Here is a 21,683-nt window from a genome sequence, read left to right as displayed (position 1 = left end):
GTAATCAACTGTGTTTACGTGAATACTCGTCAAAACAGACAATTCGACATCATTTTGTGTGTGATTCTCCGTTCATGCGACACGAAAGAGTACTCGCGCGGTGAGAGACGCGCTTTCTGTGTGTGTATGCTTCAGTGTCTGCGCTCAGAAAACCGGACCGAACTGAGTTCTCTCTTGCGTCGTCAGATTTATCTATATGTCTGCTGTTCTCTTACTCCCACATATTGGCATTTTTGAACATTTTATGAGACGTAAGTGTATTTTAGCTTATGTCCTGTCGGTTCATATGTACGCATCTAGCCTCCGAACCACGCAGCAGATTCGTTCTGAATGAATCTCTTCCCAAATCGTCCCTCCCTAACATTTTCGTCTCGTATTTATTAGTTGACGAAAATGTCAATACATTTTCGTCATAGTTTTTGTCATTCAAAAAGAGTTTTAGTTCGTTATCGTCTCGTTGTCGTCGGTGAAAAAAATGCCGTTGACGAAAATTATTCGTCAACGAAATGAACACTGCATAGCACTGTCAATAGCTAATATTTTTTTAAAACATAGTGTTGACTATGATGACCCTTTAGGATCTCCAATGCCTGTTTGCTCTTGCGTCCGTTCCCCGTGATGGAGCAGCGTTCTCTGGGTTCCACAGCTGAGCACCGGCCCTCTGCCATTGTTCCCTAATGGCGCTATGCTGATTTTTTTCTGTCAGCGCTTTACTTTAGTAATCCAATCCCGCCTCTCCCTTGTCTTCTCTTTGTTCTGCTCATTTTTCCTCCATCTCTTAGGGGTGGAGATTGAACGCAGTAGGATGTTAATGAATATTAATGTAGCAGCCCTTTTGTCCCCGGGGAGAGTCTCTCCCTCGCTCTCTGCCTGTTTCGCTTTCCGTTTCTGCTGATGGAAGGGAAACTACGGCAGGAGATCAGTCGAGGTTTCTCCGCTTGGATTGGGGGTGACCGAGAGCCGCATGCAAATGAGCCGCTCATCAATATTAATGCTCACCCTTTATTAGCTGGAGAGTCAGGAGAGGGAGACATGTTTTCACTTTAACCTCTTTTATGAATTTAATTCACCTGTTACATGTAAGTATTTAGATATTGTCTTCATTCAAAGTTCTACTAAAAGTATTTTAACGCATTGACAAAAAGCCTGTTTCAAAAGGTAGACATCATTGCAGGTATCCCATAATGCATTAGACAAACCTAGTGAAAAAGTTTCCCAAAGATAGAATATTGTAATTTTACAATATTGAATATTTTTAATTATACATACATACACTTATATATACACATAGAGTATATATATCTGTGTGTGTGTATATATATATATATATATATATATACATAGGCAAACCAAAATTTATTCAGACACTATATATATATATATATATATATTCACACACACACATTCATACATACATTTAGTTCTGTATTTTGCAGATGTTAAGCCTAATAATGTGTAATATTTTTTTTTAAATTTTATTTTAGACTATTATATATTAAATATATATTAAATACTTAGTATTTATATATGATTAATATTTGTGCTTGTTATGCTAATGTGCTGATTATATTAATGTGCTCAATGAAAAAGATTCCCCAAGATATGAAGCATTTATATACATATGTGTATAAAAATGTCTAATTAAAAAATGCCTAAATTGTCTAAAATGCCTATTATACTCTATTATAAATTATTAGGACAGGGAATTTTTTGAGCTACTTGGATTCTATTTGTCCTATGTTGCACTGGGTAGCTCCGCCCACAGTCAAATCCAATTGGTACAAAATCTAGTTCCGCAAAACTGAATATTAAACATCAAATTCTGTTGGGACATGTAAGAAGGCATTCATGCATGCAGCACACTGGCAGATGTGAATGGCCAGTGATTTCTGTTGTCAGATCTCCAGGTGTTCTTCCGTTAACTGATTAAGTGTGTATAAACTGTGACGGAGCTCCGGCAGTGTGTGAATGAACTGAACGATAAGATCTGAGGTGTTTTTACAGGTGTGTGTAATCTACTTATGCTAAAAATAACAGTAATTATTCTTCTTTACACAAATGTTCCAGGTTCAATATGAGTTAAGCTCATTTTGGTTCTATTAATCAGTGACTTTTTCATCAGGAAACCAAATAAAATGGCAAAAGTTTCACCGTTTTTTTTTCTTTTTCTCTCCCGACAGCAACAAGAGCAGGACCCCACTAACCTGTACATATCTAACCTGCCGCTGAACATGGATGAACAGGAGTTAGAGGCCATGCTGAAGCCCTTCGGACAGGTCGTCTCCACACGCGTCCTGCGGGACACCAACGGCGGCAGCCGAGGGGTCGGATTTGCAAGGTGAGGGTCTTGTATCTGACCCCGAATCACCAGGTCAACTCCTGTTGTCACGCTATCGTTCTTTGTGAAATCCCCTTCAATGTACCAACCATGGTTCAAGTCTGCAGCGTCGGTCAGGGAATCATGCGTCCTGGAAAGCCCCTGGCGTTGTGCCCGCCGCAACACAAACACTTCAGACCCTCCCATGATCCTTAGTGCCAGTCAGTTCCTTGAAAACATAGCTGTGCATCTGACATATCAGCACGGCAAAGCCAGAAAACTGAACTCCCTGAACTTCTCTTTGTAAATTTATGACAAGTAAAAACTTGATTGTACGAAGTGTTATTCTCACGCACTTGAGTGAAAAACCCCTGACCTGGTTTATCTAATCAGATGAATGAGTTTCGAGTATGCTTTCAGATATCAATGATATAAGTATAAATTATGAAATGAGTTTTACTGATAAACACAGAATGCATTGGCAAAACATGTCAAAACGAGATTTTCATAGCTCTGCATATCTAAACATTCACAAAAATGTCAATTTCTACCCTCTTTTGATGACTTGATTGTACTAACCTAAGGGTTATTCCTGCTCATTTGAGTGAAAACCCCCTTAAAGAAAACTGAACTGGTTTATTTAATCAGAAGTAGGTTTTCAAATAATAATGATATAAATATAAATAATGACATATTTTAAATGATAAACAAAATATATTAGCAAAACTTTTGTTGATATGGGTTTCAAAGCTCGGCATACCTAAACATTTATGAAAATCTCAGTTTGTACAAATTTCTGTATTTATTTTGAAACCGATTACAATGTATTTGTTTGCAGTTAAAATAATCCCAGCATGTTTTCCACTCTAAATGAACTGAAGCAAGATTTATATGCACGGATATAACAAAATATAGAAATGAACAGCAATATTTAACTACATACATTTTTGCTAAACTTTTTAATTCGTAAAAATGCCTTGCAGAGACATTTTTGAGTGATGCCACATATTAATCATTAAATCAGAGTTTTGAACTGATTCGCTAAAATGAATCAAACTTGCCAACTCTAACTGAAGTTTAAATGTCAGGAAAAGAACAAAAAGGATCATGAAACTATAAGGTAATGCATTAAGACGAGTGCATTATGCTTTAGTTTAGTAATGCAAAATCCCCTGGCTATTCTTCATATGACTTTAACATGTTTCTCAACATTTACAGCTGGTGAAGGTTTTATATTCAAACCGAGAGTGAAATGTGTAAACCTTTAAACCGGTAATGTGTTTCTCTAGGATGGAGTCGACGGAGAAATGTGAAACTGTCATCTCTCACTTCAATGGGAAATTTCTCAAAACACCAGCTGGAGTTATGGGTAAGTGTGCATCTGCATGCTTCGCATTTACTTTAATGCAGTTGTTCATGAAAAAAAAAAAAGTAAAATATGTCAGCGTTCACTCGCCCTCATGTTGTTTCCAAACCGGCATGACTTTTCTTTCCTCCACAAAAGGAGAAGGGTATATTTCTGAAGGATATCCTTGCCACTTTTCTGCATGCAATAGGAGTAAATGATTGAATTGTCATGTTTGGGTGAACCACTACTATAATGTGTGTTTTGTTTGTGCATAAAGACACAACGCTGCTGTGTTCGAGCACATTAATTCATTCTCTGGTAATGATTCTCCTCGGATGGGGTCTAAATGGAAACAGGCTTTCGGGCATGTGGCGCAACCGTTCAGCCATACCAAACAGCTTTCGCACGAATGTAGATTTAGACTCGCTGCACGAAATGCTGAAATTACAGAGCTGGGAGGAGCTACATGGGCATGATGCAGCTTATTGATTAGTGGAGGCTCGTTTGGGGCTCAAGTGAAAGCAATGTGTGCTAATTTTCTCTTACTGGCCTGGCGTGGCCTCTCGAAGCATTTTAATTGGATTATTAGACTGAAATAGTCTCCACTGACCATGTCAGAAAGGAAGGAAGGGGATTATATGAAGACAGCTTCCAAATTAGATGCCTGTTCTCTAAGCATTGTGGGAAAACCATTGCGGATGGAGCCAGGAAGCCTCAGAGGGCCTTGAGATGACGGCATGTAACTGGTGGAGATTTTGCTGTACCGTTTATTCTGCGTTACATAGAGTCACACGACAGTTATTTGCATGTGCAACAAAGAAACAGAGATAAAAGTTGAAAATATATAACATAATAAATATATAACTTACAGCAAAGCAACATTGCAGTTTGCAGCATTAGAAGTTGATGTTTGCATCCCATTTTACCGCCATAATTGGATGTTTCTTTATGCAACATTGATATTCAGTGTGGAAAAATACAGGGTTTTATGCAACAGGAATTAGGGATGCACCAATTCTGAAATTGTGGCTGATGCTGTAATTATTTAAATGTTATGGCCGAAAGCCAGTAATTAGTAGATATTGCAAATCTATCTTGAAAAAGAAACATAAAATGAAACTTAATAAAACAGAATAAAAATTTCTTTAAGTTATGAAAACCCATTTCTGCCACATAAGAAAAAAATACTTTAATAAGTCATAATTATGAAATAAAGTGTCATAATTATAACATAAAAAGTCATAATTATGAGATAAAATGTAAAAAAAATAAAAAATAATAAGTCATAATGTTATGGCTGATGACCAATATCTTGATTTGTAAAAAAAAAAAAAAAAAAAAAAAAAGACACATAACTTAATAAAACATAAAAATAAATAACAATTATTTTGAAGTTTCCAACACGTATGAAAAAACCTACTTTGATCAATAAAAAGTTGAATTATGACATACTTCGGACATAAAGTTGAAATTATGAGATAAAAAGTCCAAATTAGGACAGTAAATGTTATGGCTGAAAACCAATAAATGGCAGATATTTATAAGTCTAAATTAAAATTAAAACCAAATAAAAACAACTTAAAATTAATTTGAAGTTTCCACCACACAAGAAAAAAAAATCATAATTTTCGTAATTCATAAAAAATTGAAATTATGAGATAAAAGGTCATAATTATGAGATAAAATGTCAACAATATGGCATTCTCAGTCATAGTTATGAGATAAAACAAGTCATAATTGTCAAAAAGTCAAAATTATGACAGTCGTAATTATGAGAATTATGACATTCTTAGTCATAGTTCTGAGATAAAAAGTCAAAATTGTCCAAAAAAAATCATAATTATAACAAAAAAAATTGACATTGTGTCATAATTACAATTTATCTCATAATTGCGGCTTTTTAATCTCATAACTTCCTTTTAAGAGCAGAGTAATGTTACACTAAAATCTTCAAAAGATTTAACTCCTAAAGGGTTCAATCTTTATCTGTCGTTATCATTTTAAGTTAGTGCTAGATAATGAATCTTAAATCTTGAAATAGGCAGAAACAAATTAAATCAAACAATGGCCATATTCACCTGATATGGTGCTGATATATTTGTGCCTGCCTCTCTATCAGGAATTGATCGGATTGTGAAAAGTGGGTTTTATATACAATACCAGAACGGAATCAGAGGGGGAGGGGCTAAAAATATGAGGCATTTGTGATGTCATCCAAAAGGAAAGTCGTTTCAGAGGTTGCTAAAATGTCACTCTATGCGTAAAGCACTGAGTAGCGTAAAGCAGTTGATCTCCAGTTTTTTCTACTGTCACACTATGATGGCTTTGGTTAAAGCGTTGAGCGAGCAGTCAACATCACGCTGAGAGTTCATGTGTGTGTCTGCAGCGCCGTCAGAACCCTTGCTGTGCAAGTTTGCAGACGGAGGCCAGAAGAAGCGTCAGAGTCTAAATAAATATGCGCAGAACGGACGAGCCTGGGCCAGAGATGGGGAGACCAGACTTGTGAGTACTGCTCTTTTGCTCTCACCACCATGTTGTGTGTCCGGATCGCTTTTTGCGGACATATATCACCTGCAGCAGCTTGTTAGTGAACACATGAACAGCAGGGATGTGTGGGTGTGTGTGTGTTTATACAAGCTACACCAGTACAGTCATATATTACGTGAACCACAGAAGTGATACTGAGAAGTGTGTGTGTGTGTAAACTGCTTAGTCACCTGTCATTTCCCATCATGACACTCGCGCTGTTCCAAAACCTAGTGAACTGAAATGTACCCTCATAAGTGACTGATTTGTGACGGGAGACTTTATTAGTGGTGTGATACTCTAATTGGTATTAAAAACCATAGCACGCCGATATTTTGTAAATCTGTTTTTTGATCACTACTCTTTGGGATTGAATTAATTGTATTTCTAATCAACGTTTCTTTTACTTGTCTGACGTCTTGATTTGAGTGATTTGACCAGTATTAATATAATAACCTATTTTTTATTTTATTTTATTGTTTTATTTATTTTTTTTTTTTATTTTGATCAGTAATTCAGGATTTAATCATATTTATAATAAACATTTATTTAGCTTTGTTTGACATCTTGAAGTGATTTGACCAGTATTAACCTATTTTTTATTTTATTTATTTATTTTATTTTATTTTTATATTTTTTTATCAGTACTTCAGGATTTAATCATATTTATAATAAACATTTATTTAGCTTTGTCTGACATTTGGAAAGTGATTTGACCAGTATTAATAACCTATTTTTTTATTTTATTTTATTATTGTTTTTCATTATTTTATTCTTATTTTCTATATATTTTTCATTTTATTTCATTTTATTTTGATCAGTACTCTTCAGGATTTAATTCATCATATTTATAATCAGCATTTATTTTGCTTTGTCTGCCATCTTTAAGTGATTTTGTTGCAATGCATTGTTTATAAAGAAATGTTTCTTTCTTTCATTTCTGCACACCAGTGCACAATAATGTAATAACTTATTTTTATTATTGTATTGTTTTATTTTATTTTATTTTATTTATTTTATTTTTTTATTCTGATCAGTACTATTCAGAATTTATTATATTTATAATCAACATATCTTTTTCTTTGTCTGCCATCTTTAAGTGATTTTGTTGCAATGCATTCTGTGTCTGAAATGTCTTTCATTTCTGCACACCAGTATTACTATAATAAACTTTTTTTTATTATTATTTTTTTCTATTTTATTTTTTATTTTATTTTATTTTATTTTATTCACTTCAGGATTTAATTATTCATATTTATAATCAACATTTATTTTGCTTTGTCCGCTATCTTGAAGTGATTTTGTCATTAACTAGTCCCAAAGAGCAGTGATCAAAATAAAATTAAATTAAAAAAATTAAATTAAAATGTATGTATGTATATGGATCACTACTCTTTGGGATTTAATTATTCATATTTATAATCAACCTCCATGTGATTTCACACAAATTTTCCCTTAAAATACTGCCTGTATAGTCAGCTCACTAGGTTTTGGAGCAGAGCGAGTCACGCTCCTGTGTTCAGTGTTCACAGTGTCACATGACCATTCATAAAAAGAAAATCAGTAGGGAAATGTATCACATCACATCACTTAATTGAGTCGATACTGTGGTTTTTCTAATGAAAATTACTTTGAACGTTTTCATTTTTTCTCCTTATCATGTGCAAGCCATGTACGGAGAAGGTCGTGGATGGCATGTAATTACAGCACGCTGGGTTTTCTGTCACACCAGATCATTTCATTAAACCTAATGCAGTTTCACAGGTTTTATCCATGCATGCCGCAGCACTCGACTTGGACAGTGTCAGATTCTGTCCACAGTGAGAAGAAACATCTTAAAAGCTTTTCCACATGTTGATATGACTGTGACAACATGAACTATTTGGCTACAAGCTCGAGGGGAGGGCAGTAGTGTCATTTGTTTTCAGTTTTATGTTATTTGACATAGGGCTGGGCGATATAGCTAAAAAATGTATCAACGATACAATGTAAACAAGTATGAACAAAACAGCATCACGTAGTTATGCATTGCTTAATACAAAGAGCTGAAGCGCCATTCACACAGACTGCATTTAAAAACATATGAGACGCAGTGAAAAGGAATAAACCTCCTCAAATTTGTGACGTGTTTTCTAAAAGTTTAAACTGTTTTAACTTTGCATGGCTTTCTATACATCTCTTGTGAGACGTGAGTGCAGCAATCATATTTGTCCGTCTAAAAAAATGTGCTGAATATGCGTTCTCTGTAAATGGCTTGGCTTTGGTTTTAACCTAATCAAGATCTTCTCCGCATTGAGCTTCTATATTTCTCTAATATTTTGAATGAATAACGCAGCAGCGGCGCATCTCGTGGGCTAGACTAACAAAACATTAAAATGCAACAACGTAACTTACATCATCACGGCATCTCGCGCGCCACTGATGACTCTCCCTGACGCACACCTAACATTCAAATGCATCCTCATCACAGGCAGGCACAGCACTCATTTCAGCATGTGTTCGTGTTTGTGTGTGCTGTCTGCGTCACTAATAGCACGTGCCTATATAGTGCGCTATATCGAACATTTTTTCTATCGTTATCGAAGAAGGTGTACCGTCGATAAATATCGATACCGTTTTATCGCCCAGGCCTAATTTGACAAGTACGGTAGCCCCAAAAAGACACTTACGCCACACTTAATGATATAGCTTCATTGCCTTCGCTAACAAAATATCAAAGCAAGTCTGTATCTGTGTTGAAATGCTGCAGGAGCTTTTCTCTTCACTTACTTTTTAACTAACACTTTTCTTCGTCATTTTTGCTCAGTGTCTTTTAGTGGATGTATGAAATAATTTCTTCCCAGGTTCACATGATTCACAAGCTATAAGTGGCACAACACTTTTGACTTCATTTTCAACACTTCAAAAGCGGCTATGAGCTGAATGGTGTGAGAATTATGTTTTATTTCTCTCTCTTTCTGTCTCATAGGCTGGCATGACACTCACATACGACCCAACCACAGCTGCTATGCAAAATGGGTACGAAACAACAAGAGTCCTGAGAAAGAGCCAGTGTTATTGTAGTATAGTATTAATTAGTATTTTGAAAACTTTTATTTTTTATAGTTTCTCTTTTCATTTTCATTTTAGTTCACGTTTTAGTAATTGTTATGTGCTTTTTGTAATTTTTATTAGTAGTATTTGTTATTTCTATTTAACTTTAATGCATTTTACTTCTGGTTTAGTAATTTTAGTACTTCTGCATTTCAAATTTTGGCTTACGTTTTTTAGGTTAAAATTTTTTGTTTGATTATTTTAATTCAGCTTTATTTTAATTTTAGTAGTTTAGTTAAATTTTAAATGTAGTTTAATTTTAGTAATTTTATTAGTTTTAGTAGTTTTATTTTGGGAACATCCAGTCATTAAATTGTATGTTTCCAGCTCTTAGAAACTCTTTTATTTTATTTTATTTTATTTTATTTTATTTTATTTTTCAGTTAATTGCCAAGGCAACCTTTCTAAATGTAATTTTTTTTTTTTAAGTTTAGGTTTTTCTTTTCATTTTTCCAACTCAGTTTTTTTTATTTAAGGGTATTTTTTTTCAGTAAGGGATTTTATTTATTTATTTATTTTTTTTATTTTATTTTTTTTATTATTATTATTTTTTTTTTTTTTCAGTTAGCCGTCAAGGTACCAAGTTTTTCAAAGTTTAACGTTCATTTCATATGAATAATAATATTCATAGTATTGCACAGCCTCTCATACATTTTTTTTTTGTTGAGCATATTGCTTAAATATGCCGTTTTTATCTTTCTACAGATTCTATCCGACTGCCTACAGTATTACAAACAGAATGATCACACAGACCCCCATTTCTCCATACATCTCACCTATGTCCACATACCAGGTAACATAATGTGTAGTTCAGATCAAACTTTACTGCTTACAGACCGATCGAGGTCTCAGAGATGGATGCATCAGAACTGTCTTAAGGGACGCTGATAATCTGTATTTTATTATTCAGGTACAGAATCCATCCTGGGTCACCCATCAGCCCTACATCATGCAGCATCCGGTGAGTCTCAGCACTGGCCGTCTCTGATTGTCCTGAGCAGTGCTTGTTTGTTTGTGTGGGAGAAATACACTTGAACTGCATCATGACTGCTCATAGGCTGAGAGTGTGGGCGACAGGGACAGAGAGTCCAAACAAACATACTAAAGCAGAAACCAAAGCAGTTTATGAGTAATCAGAATGAACAAACTTGTGCCAAATAATATAGTTATTAAGCTGATAGGTGGGCACAGTATCAAAGAATCTGCAAAGGTTTGCATCCAAACAGAATGAAGAGTCTGAAGTTTCCATTTATTAAGAAATGTTCATTTCTATTTATACACACCAGTATTAATATAATAACTGGCTATACCAATTACTATAATAATTATTTTATTGTATTTTATTTATTTAGTTTTTTAATTTAGTTTTTATATCTTATATTTTATTTTGTTGTATCATTTTTATTATAGTAGTAATGTAATAACTGGCTATACTAATAACTATAATTTTTTGTTATTATTTTATTTTGTTTTATTATTTTTATTTTATTTTTCATTTCATGTTTTATTTTGTTTTATTATTTTTATTTTGTTTTATTTATAATATAAAATTTAATTTAATTATGTTATTTGATAAAAATACCATTTATAATAACAAAACTCGTTTATGTGTCTTTAACTATAGGCTGTCATATGAACAACCAGTTAGAAATGAGACAAAATTAAGTTTCTGTAACCTTAAAAAAAATTTCATTTGTTAACATTACTGTGAACAAATTATTTATTATTTTATTTATTTTTATTTTAAATTTTTGTATTATTGTCATATGTATTATGTAGCTAACTAAAACTTAAACCACAAAAAAACTATTTTGTTACTTGAAATAAAATAAAAATTTGAACTGTAATCAAATAAGATATTAAAAACTCCAGTCTCATTTTTGTTTAGTTTATCTTCAAATACTAAAATAAGTAAAGCTAAGTAAAAACTAAAACAAATAAAGATAAATTAATAAAAACTATATAGACATATTTTAAAAAAACTAATAAAAATGACAGAAATACACAACAAAATTACTAAAACTTTAACTAAAATTAAAGTGAAATCAGAAAATATAAAAATAAAATACAACTCAAAATATTAACAAAAACTATCATAGTATATCAATGATACTAAAATAGCATTGCTACAAAGTACAGACACCTTGATTTTAGTCAGTTATTTCATTCAGTAATTTAATAGTTTGTGAAGCTGCTTTTAGAAGCAACATTGCTTGTAGCAAATCCTTGATAAGTGACGTGTGTTTCCTACTTCTGAAGAGCAGCAGTGGCCATCACTGTTGTGCAGGAAACACTGGTGTGAGTGTGTGTTTGCATACGTGCACTAACACTGAAACACACCCAGATGCTGGATTACAGTGTGGCTGAAGTGTGTGTGTGTGTGTGTGTGTGTGAGATCAGTGATGGTAATAAGTGAAGCTGCATGAATGACTCTGCCACTGTCTAAATGAGACTCTGTGTGTTTGTTTTTGTGTGGGTGTGTGTAAGTAATGTGTATATAATGACTGGTGTGAGTCAGTACGTATAGAGCTGAGCGTCGTCGATCATAAATGAGGAAACTGTGGATTTAAAGGCCAGTAATGACGCTGATAGCTCAGAGATTTACGGAGTCTGACTCACAGAATAAGAAACCAGGACTCAGCACGCACATCCCAGAGAGACCTAGGGTGCTCCAATCACCAGAAAGTGTCCTGACAAGTGGGCTACATAAGGAGTTTGTCCTTTATTTTATTGTATTTTATTTATTTATTTTCAGTTAATTGCCACAGCATCATTTTTTAATTTGTTTACATTTTTATTATATTTTATTATTTCAGTTACTTGCCAAGTCAACATCTCATTTTCTTTTTTTTTTTTTTTTTAATTTTAGGTTTTTCATCTAATATTTAGATTTTATTTCAGATTAATTTCAATTGACGACAGCAAATTTTAATAGATTTAGTTAGCAATAACAACACTGAAAGAGCAGCAAATTAATACTGCTTATGCTTATAAATACATAGTACACATATAGAGTAAAATAGTCAATCATTATTTATAAAAATTAATACTTTTTTATTTTATATTTCAGTTAGTTGATTTTTTAAGTTTAGGTTTTTCATCTGCTATTTCAATTGTATTTTATTTCAGCTTTATTTCAAAGAACAACAACAGGTTTAGTTTCATTTAACAATAATACTGGAAAGAGCACCAGCAAATTCATACTGCAAATACTTGAAAATGCATATTGAGTAAAATAGCCAAATATTTTATTTTATTGTATTTTATTTCTGTTACTTGCCAAGGCGACATTTTTCATTTTCAATGAAGTTTAAGTTTACATTTTTAATCTAATTTTAAAAAATCAAATATTTTAATTCAGCTTTATTTCAGTTAACGACAGTGAATTTAGCTATTTTAGCTAACAATAATATCCGTGGAAAATGCATGCACATCGTTTATGAACCAGTAATTAAAGGAAATGTATATACAGTATGTGCCTTTCTTGCTTTTACTTCCTAAATGAGTAAATGTACTGTAACTGTCCCGTTGTGTCATAGGGAGCAGTGATATCGCCCTCTATAGATCACTCCATGTCTCTGCAGCCCGCGTCCATGTTGGGTCCTCTCACTCAGCAGATGAGTCACCTCTCTCTGGGCAGCGCAGGAACGGTGAGCACAATCAACACTTGAGCGCTTACATATGTGTTGTTTTGTTTCTATAAAATCCGCAAAATCATTTCCAGCTGTTGGAAGTCTGTGAACGCAGACAGAATGCAATAGCGTTTGCATACTGCAGTATACACTGCATACCGCCTACTACTGCGAAACAGTATGCACTATGAAATTATAATTATATCAAACATAAGTTATATTAAATTGCTGTCACATGACCTCATAACATTGCATGTGAATGGCAGTTAAATAAAAAGTTATTTTGCATTTTAGTTAAACGTTCCTAATTTCCTAATATTTTGGCATCCCAAATAATGAATCGAAATAGAATTATTAAAATACACGTGATATTATTTTTGTCATTACATTTTAAAAGGTCAAGTGCGTTGAGTCAAGTGAGTGCATTTCATTATGGGATAATTTTTTATGCAGTGTATACTGCACATTTTGGCAAATGCATTGGGTCCGGATATGCATGCATACAAATTTGCATGCTGTGCACAGTATGCATACTATATACTGCCGAAATAGAGTGTTAGTATTCTATTTAGAGTAAGCTGCATGACTGATCTTGAATGCTTCGCCACCTACTGGTGAATAATCAAGTTGCTATTAAAACATAACATGGAATAACATTTTCTGTACATAATGAAAAGTTAAAGTTTTATGTTGGAAATTTTAGTGCAATAATATATATATATATATATTGCATTATGATCACTGATTCTGCATATACTGGGCAAACGCTGCAAAAATGTATATTTAAACACATGCAGGCAACACATGACTCATGCACAACTCAGCAGAAATGCACAAAAGCAACCAAATAAAAAACTGCTGACGGAATGAGAGCACGAAACACAATGTGTGCAGATTTGTTCTGTAGCAGCATATGTTGGTGTGTTCATGTGAATCTCTCTCATCTCTCTCTCTGTAGTTTATGCCAGCGAGTCCAGCTCTCCAGGGGCCCTATATCCCTCCATACACTCACATGCAGACCACCACCGTCTCAGTAGAGGTGGGTTCATGACGAAAAACACTTTCCCAGACACAGATTGAACCTCATCCTGCACTGAAGAACTTCCTGAATTCACGATCACCATAAATGGAGAAAAGTTCAGGAACAGACTGGGCTTGCAGCTGTGCTGAAATGTTCTCGAGTAAATCGCACAAAAACCTGTGAAGAACATGTCCAGGGAACATTTCACAACAAAAAATCAAACAAAAGAAATAAAATAGAAGATTTTAGAAGAAAATAAAACCTGTTTTATTGATTTTTTTTTTTATACTGTGAGGTTATTTTCATGACAATTAAGCATGTTCTTCCTAAATCCTCATAACTGTGATGCATAATAATAATAATAATAACAATAACAGTAAATTATTACTATTTAAATTAAACTATTAAAGTATTTATACATGGTAGTATTGTGGGTATTGCCTTTAATTTCTGCAATAAAACATTTTAGAAAATATATTAAAATAATGATGAATTTTTGGGCCCAGAATTTTCATTTCAGTGCATCCCTAATTACATTAGCACTGCAGATCTCTGATCTGATTTGAACTTGCATGATTTGTGCAGGTTGTGTTGGTTTGGTGCATAAATGTGAGAAATTAAACCGCATGTTTTGTTGTAGGAGAACAGTCCACAACCTCAGGTGGAATCGTCCAGTGATCATTCACCTTATACCTATCAGCAGGCCAAGTGATGAAGAGGTACTACAACTCACATCTGTTCATCCACACATATACGATGTTTATTTACAAGAAACCATTTGAACATTAATGAAATAAAATCAATAAGGACTGGGGTTATTAGAGTTAACTAAAACTAAAACCATAAAGAAAAAAAACGAACATAGTTAAACATTAACTAAAATAAAATACAAAACTCTTTACATTTCAGCTATTTTTGTTTGTTTTGTTATATTTATTTTAACAAAATAACAACAACAAAACTCAACAAAAAAAATAACAAAAACACAAAACAAAATGACTAAAACTTTAAGTAAAATGAAAATGGAAAATCAGATCTAAATGATTTTTGTTGTTGTTTGAGAAACTGAAAATACTTTAAACATTAACAGTAATATTGTGAAATACTAGTACAATTTAGAATAACTTATTTCTGTATTTCTTATTTTCATTTATTTTAACTTGGTGTACTAAAATTACTATAACTGAAATAAAAATTAATAAACACTGTAAATACACAACAAAATTACTTAAACTTTAACTAAAATTAAAATGAATACGGAAAATACAAGTAATTCAAAACATTTTTACAAATATATAATAGAGTCTCAATGATACTGATAAACTTGCTGTTCCTCTTATCTTAAATTTTCAGAAATTGTCAGCCATTTAAAAAAAACGAAGTGAAGAATTTGTCAAACCCGAATCTATTTGTTATGTGTGCAAAGCTCAGGATGTCCTGTTTAAGATGCACCAGGACTGTATGTATATTCTCAAAGAAATTCACCAATCGAATGTCCTTTACAGAAGATCAAAATGACTTTCTGGGTTCCAGGAGGATTGAACCTTGTGCCTGATTCTTATGTAAATGTTTAGAGGTCATTTCAAGTGTTGCTGCATTATTGGTTTACATCTTTCTGAAATGATTTGTCTGGCAGTGTAAACAGGTTTCACAGATGCGATATTAGTTTGAGTGCTTCTGTGTCTCCTGCTTTACTGATCCTGAAAAAAAAAAAGAATTTTAAAGTTGTAATTTCCATGCCTGAAAATTAATTTTTGATTGTAATGCTCAAATCCAGTTATTTTGTATCAGTATACTATTATAGTTTTTGTTAATATTTTCAGTTAGATTTTAAAGTTTTAGTAATTTTGTTGTGTGTTTTTGTCATTTTTATTAGTTTTGAATATGTCTGTATCATTTTTATTTTTATTTCAAGTTTTAGTTTTAATTATTTTAGTACATCGATTTAAACTAAATTAAATTTAGAAATGTTGCCTTGGAAACTAGCTGAAATAAAATACGTTTAATTTTTTAATTTTTCATTTTATTTCAGTTAACATTTATTTTGTTTCAAGTAATGACAATGTTTTTTATATATATATATAGTTTTAGTTTTAGTTAATTATAATAACCCTGTTCAGATCTAAAATATGGTGTTTGTGAGAAATTGGTCTTTAGTCAAAAGATTATCAAAAGATAATGGAAAATATGTTATCCCTCTCTCTCTCTCTCTCTCTCTCTATATATATATATATATATATAGTTATTAATGTTCTGCATTTCTGTTTTGAGCTAACCGCTGGCCAAATTCAAAAACGAAACTAAAATTAAATCATCTTTGAGAGCAAGGGGGCCCCCTGGTGTTTCGGTGGCCCTACGCAGCTTGCATATAGGGAGGATCGGCTCTGGTTGTATGTCCTGCTCGCGCTGCGCGCTGAAGAGATAATCACAGTAGTACTACAATGAAGCGCTTTACTGCAGCGCTACTCAACCAAATGCATCTTATATGAGATAAATAATATATATACGATATATATAAACCAGCTGAAATATTTTGAAATCACTTGTACCCTACCTGATCGAAAAAATCTAGTCTTTCACTCTGCCTGTGTCAATTTGAGGCTTGTTAAAGTTTTAAATCGCTGCCGCCGAGATGCTCCACTGTCGGTCACGGATTATGGAAAGTGAAACTTAAATCTATAGGGGTGGTTGGATTTATTCACACACGTTAAAATATTTATTTGAAGCTTCTTTCTTTTCAGATTCTTATTTACAGCATTATTTTAACAAGCTGTATATTAACTTTGGGAGAAAATCGGTAGTTCTATGTGAAATCAGACATTTGAGCACCCCCATATAGCCAAAATGGCATGATCATAACACCCCGCGAATATTCGACTGTGAGATTGGTAGTCGAATCAGGCTCCTCCTATCGAAGCATCGAATCTTCGACTATTTGGGGTCACCCCTAATTTAAAGTGTTGCATTTGTTTCTCTTGCAGGGTTGTCGGGGTTTGAGAGAGAAGGAGATGACTGCTAAATCAATAACAGCTTCCTCTGAAGGACCCGCTCTACCGATGAATCAAGATTTTGCACAGGTTCTACGATGAGTTCCTCCGTTTTTATAATAAAACTACTTCAACTATTTTGGTATAAGTTCCATTAGGTGCAAATCAAGGATTCATTTCATCAGAGGATGCTAACAAAGAAAAAACAAAATGGGAAGACAAAGAAAAGTTTTATTTTACTAAGGAAACGACGCTTATTTTTTACCAAGGATCGTCACATAGATGCAGGATCTTCATCATGCGACTCGACGTGCATGGAGATTATTCTTATTTTTATGATTTCAGATTTGTTTTCTCTCTTTCTCTCTCTTCTTTTGTACTGAAACAGACGTTCGTTTTTAGAGATTTATCAGCCGGACATCCTGAGAAAGATGCGTTTGTGCTTGCGGTGTGAGTGTCGTTGATGTGTTTTTGTCGTGTGCTTCGTCTTCGGTCTGACCGATCTGTCCATCTTATACGATTTGCCTTAAACTCTTTCCCGTACAGTAGTCGAAGAAAAGACGTCCGGCTGCTGCCTTGTAAATCAGCTGAATAGGGCTTTTTTAGCATTTCGCAAAGGAACATCGCGCTTGGATTTCGGTGTTTAGCTTTTTCCGATCTTTTAGAGTACAAACCGTTTCGAGTGATAACATTGATGGAGTTTTAATAGGATTTAATGTTTTTAGAATCAGAGGTGACGATGAGCCTTTGGTTGTTTGAATGTGGTAGAAATTCTGCTGAACGATCACATTTTTGATAACTGCCTTTTCGTTTATAAATCTTGGTGTTGTAGTTTAGCTTTAGATGAACTCCTGTGGGAGGGGGAGGAGCTTTGTCTTGTATTCTAATGAGGGGGCGGGAGGGAGGCGTGGCCTGTCAGATCGAATATCGTTCAGAGTAAAACCTTACTTCACCAAAGACAGTCAGCAAGCGGATAGTGCGGATGTCATATTCTCTTGAGGTGGGCCACGCTGAGACTTTATAACAGACAAGGTTGCAGTTGTGGAGAATGTGCCTTCTTTGTACATATGCATTCAGCTGTCTTTAGTTGGTGAGGTGCGGACACCGATTTGAAGGACGATTTGGATCCAGCAAGTGCCACAAACTAAACGAAAACATCACTACAGAGCGGAGACAACTGAAACTAAAACAGGGAATGAGGACAGGTTGAAACGACGGCTCCGTTCCAAAACCCTCGTGAGCTGCCTACATAGTTCAGTAATTCTATATGATCCACATGCATCATGCAAATAGATTTCAATGGAGCTTTCCATTGGAATATTAGCAGTAAAATTACAGTACAAAGCACAGAAAAATATTAGTTGCTTTTCATTAGAATTGAACTATTTTTAGCTGCTTTTCTGTTTTGAATAAATTATCTTTATATTCAACAGTTTTTTTTTACCCAAAATGCATCATGAATTTGCCTTCTAAGTGAAGGATATGTGTGATACTTTCTTAGAATGTGACAAAAGTAGGTATCATACTGCCTAAGTACCGTATTTTGCGAAAAATATGTCGCTATAAGTCACACCGGGTCAAAATTGCATTGTTGAGAGAAAACAAACACAGAGAAGTTGCAGTTTTATTATTACATTCAGAAATAATGTAAAATACAGGTGCATTATATAATTGCATTATATAAGTTGTTTTGGTATATGTAAGTCACACCGGGGCAAAATTGAGAAAAAAGACACATAAGTTGCAATTTGATTACATTCAGAAAGAGTGTAAACTACAGATAAAATTAACATTTACAAACATAAACACTATAAGCATGTGTTTTAGTTCCCCTCGCTCCACAATAAATCTTTTAAATGTAATGTTATTTAGAACAGGAATGAAAATATAAGTATAAAGCAAGCAAATTATAGCTGCATTCATTATAAACATCAGACATGTAACTCCAACCAACCATGTTTGCATGCTTGATGTTAATAATTGCATCATATAAATTGTTTATATATATATATATATTGCAACATGTTTCAGGTAATAAAAAAATGTGATTTTCCAGAAAATACAGTTGGCAGCTCACAAGGTTTTAGGACACAGCCTTTGAAATAATAATCGCATCCATTACAGGAAAATGTTTTTATTCTCTTTTAAACTCACAATATAGTTTATTAAGGCTTTATTCATTAATTTGTCTTCCAAAAGACTGTGTTTTTGACCTGGTGGGTCTTGTTGACCGGTTATCTACCTCAGAGTTTTGTTGTCTTCTGTTTTGATTGGTCGGGCAGCAGGTTCAGCCCGCCCCTCCAGACCAAACGGCCAGCTCTGGAGCTGCCCACTTACACTTGATTTCTTTCAGGTTTTTTTGTTTTTAAATACTTTAATCCTCTTCTTCTTCTTCAAACAGAAAAGTTTTCTTTTATTATTTCTATCGTTATAAGGAAAGTTGTGCGTTGAATGTGTCGTTTTAGTGTTGTTTAGCATTCAGATTCATCGTTTCGAAAGCAAAAAAAACTGCTGCTTTTCATCACAAGATATTCCAGTAGTCCATAGGAAGTAGACAAGAAAGTGCGCGCGTGAGAGACCGAGCCAATGAGAAACAGCGATGCTGAAAGTTGCGGTTTTCCCGAGACATCACTGTTGTATGGAAGCTCGTTTCTGCCACAGAATATTAAAAAAAAAGGTAACTGCGACTTTTTTTCTCACAAACGCAACTTTTTTTCCTCTGAATTCTCAGTTTACATCTTGCAATTCTGTTTTCATTTCCATCACAGAATAAAAAATAAAAGAGGTAATTGCAACTTTTTATCTCTTTTTACTTTTTTCTTGCAATTTCAAATTTATATCTCACAGTTCAGATTTTTTTCTCAGAATAGTGTTTATATCTTGCAATTGCAAATTTGTAATTGCAAGTTTACATTTCGCAGTTCTGACTTTTTTCTTTGAATTTTGAGTTTTTATCTCACAATTCTGACATTTTTTTCTCATAATTGCAAGTTTAATTCTTGTAATTCTGGCTTTTCTGAGTTTACACTTCACAATTTTGACTATTTTTCTCTGAATTCAGAGTTTTCTTTTTTTTCCCCACCACAGAATAAAGAATAAATAAGGCTATTGCAACTTTTTATCTCACAATTTTGACTTTTTTTTTCTAAGAGTTGCAAGTTTATATCTTGCATTTGTTTTTTTCCCCCAGAATTGTGAGTTGTAATTTGTTTCCATCATGGAATAAAAAAAATGTAAAAAAAACTTTTTATCTCACAATTCAGAGTTTTCTTCTCAGAATTGTGAGTTTATATTTTGCAATTGCGAGTTAACATTACATAATTCTGGCTTTTTTCTCAGAATTAGTCAAGAACTGTGAAATGTAAACTTTGTAAACAAGTTTATAACTTGTAATTGCACGATATAAACTCACAATTTTGAGAAAAAAATATACAAATTTGCCATTGCGAGAAAAAAAAGTCTGAATTGTTAGATATAAACTCATAACTGCAAAAAAAAAAAAGTCAGAATTGTGAGAGAAAAATTCGCAATTTCCTTTTTGATATTTTTTTATCCCGTGTCAGAAACAAGCTTCCATACATTTGCTTTCAGACTGAGTCCAGACAGACTTTTAGCGGCGTTATCCACGGTGCTCAGCTCACAGCTGAGTCCATTCTTGACGTGTGTGTGTGTGTGTGTGTGTGTGTGTGTGTGTGTGTGTGTTTCTGTGGAGTTCTTGTGTGGCTCATGCTGCTAGTAACATCCGAATCCGAAGTGCCAATCTGTGTCTGGGTCAAAGAGTTGGAAAGACTTGTTGTGCAGAGAGAAATTGCTCATGAATATGAAAAATCATGTACTAGACAGCCATTAAGTTATATGAAAAGTAATAATTTATGAAGAGAGACGTTTTGTACAGACTGTTTGAAAAAATAAAAACAATAAAAAGATTTTGATAGAGATGACTATATGAGAGTTGATTTAGTAATTTCTTTCTCTGTTTTACATGTCACGCACTTGCCAGTGGTATCTTGTACATTCGGTTTATCAGAAACCTTCCTCTGTATTTGTTTCTTTTTATTTTCTGAGTGTTTAAGCCAAAAAAAAGCTGTTTTCTCCCTTTTCCCCTTTGTTTCCAGTAGATTGTTAGTTAAGCTTTATTTCTGTTCGTTTCTTTGAGAACTTTTGAATAAAAACACACTTTTGTTTTATTCATGTTGTGTCTTCATTCACAGACCAAACGTCTGAGAGCGCTAGTGAAAATGCATCTGCTCTGCATTCCTTTCTACATCATTTTGCATTAGAAATGATCAAATTAGCATGACTATTTGACTGAAAAAGGAATGCGTCAGTATTTGGTGTGTTTTTTGATTTAATAAAGCAGCACTTGTGTTATATGAACTAAACCTGATGATCATGTTCTTCAGCATGATTTAAGATGATCCAAAGAACATCTGACAGTCTGGTTTTCTTACATAAGTGGCCTAGAAATGGTGTAGATATTATACAGTTTGTACCGTAAATATTTTTTAAATAGTAACTTTCTTTTAGCATTACATTTTTAAAAATCATATTACATATTTAAAATCGTACGAAAACAGAAGCAGAGAGTGCTACACGGGTGTCTTTACATAGCCACTGGTGCTCATTGGATGTGATGGAGGTAAACATCAAATTATGTAGACGAAATATTTCCAAGGCACTCACATGGTAAGATAAAAAGCCTTTAATGAACTGGGCTTAAATCATTACAACTAGTTAAAAGTAGATCTACGCGTTTCGG

At 33.6% G+C, this 21,683-nt stretch overlaps 1 protein-coding gene across 3 annotated transcripts in view; it reads left to right on the top strand.

The window, feature by feature from the left end:
* Positions 1–19,589, top strand: part of LOC107730583 (RNA-binding motif, single-stranded-interacting protein 1-like) — an 81,006-nt gene extending 61,417 nt beyond the window's left edge. For all 3 annotated transcript variants that reach the window (XM_016541437.1, XM_016541438.1, XM_016541439.1), the window contains exons 5-14: positions 2,181–2,338; positions 3,607–3,686; positions 6,052–6,167; positions 9,160–9,209; positions 9,990–10,077; positions 10,195–10,245; positions 12,824–12,934; positions 13,875–13,955; positions 14,578–14,656; positions 16,919–19,589. In XM_016541437.1, the coding sequence (XP_016396923.1) occupies positions 2,181–2,338; positions 3,607–3,686; positions 6,052–6,167; positions 9,160–9,209; positions 9,990–10,077; positions 10,195–10,245; positions 12,824–12,934; positions 13,875–13,955; positions 14,578–14,649 (807 nt within the window). In that variant the 3' untranslated portion in view covers positions 14,650–14,656; positions 16,919–19,589. The remainder of the gene's footprint in view (positions 1–2,180; positions 2,339–3,606; positions 3,687–6,051; positions 6,168–9,159; positions 9,210–9,989; positions 10,078–10,194; positions 10,246–12,823; positions 12,935–13,874; positions 13,956–14,577; positions 14,657–16,918) is intronic.
* Positions 19,590–21,683: the final 2,094 nt, after the last annotated feature.

Source organism: Sinocyclocheilus rhinocerous, unplaced genomic scaffold (genome assembly GCF_001515625.1).
Source record: "Sinocyclocheilus rhinocerous isolate Xijiao unplaced genomic scaffold, SAMN03320098_v1.1 scaffold818, whole genome shotgun sequence".
Taxonomy (NCBI): Eukaryota; Metazoa; Chordata; class Actinopteri; order Cypriniformes; family Cyprinidae; genus Sinocyclocheilus; species Sinocyclocheilus rhinocerous.
The sequence above is the reverse complement of the archived record's forward strand: the minus strand, read 5'-3'. Positions and strand labels throughout refer to the sequence as shown.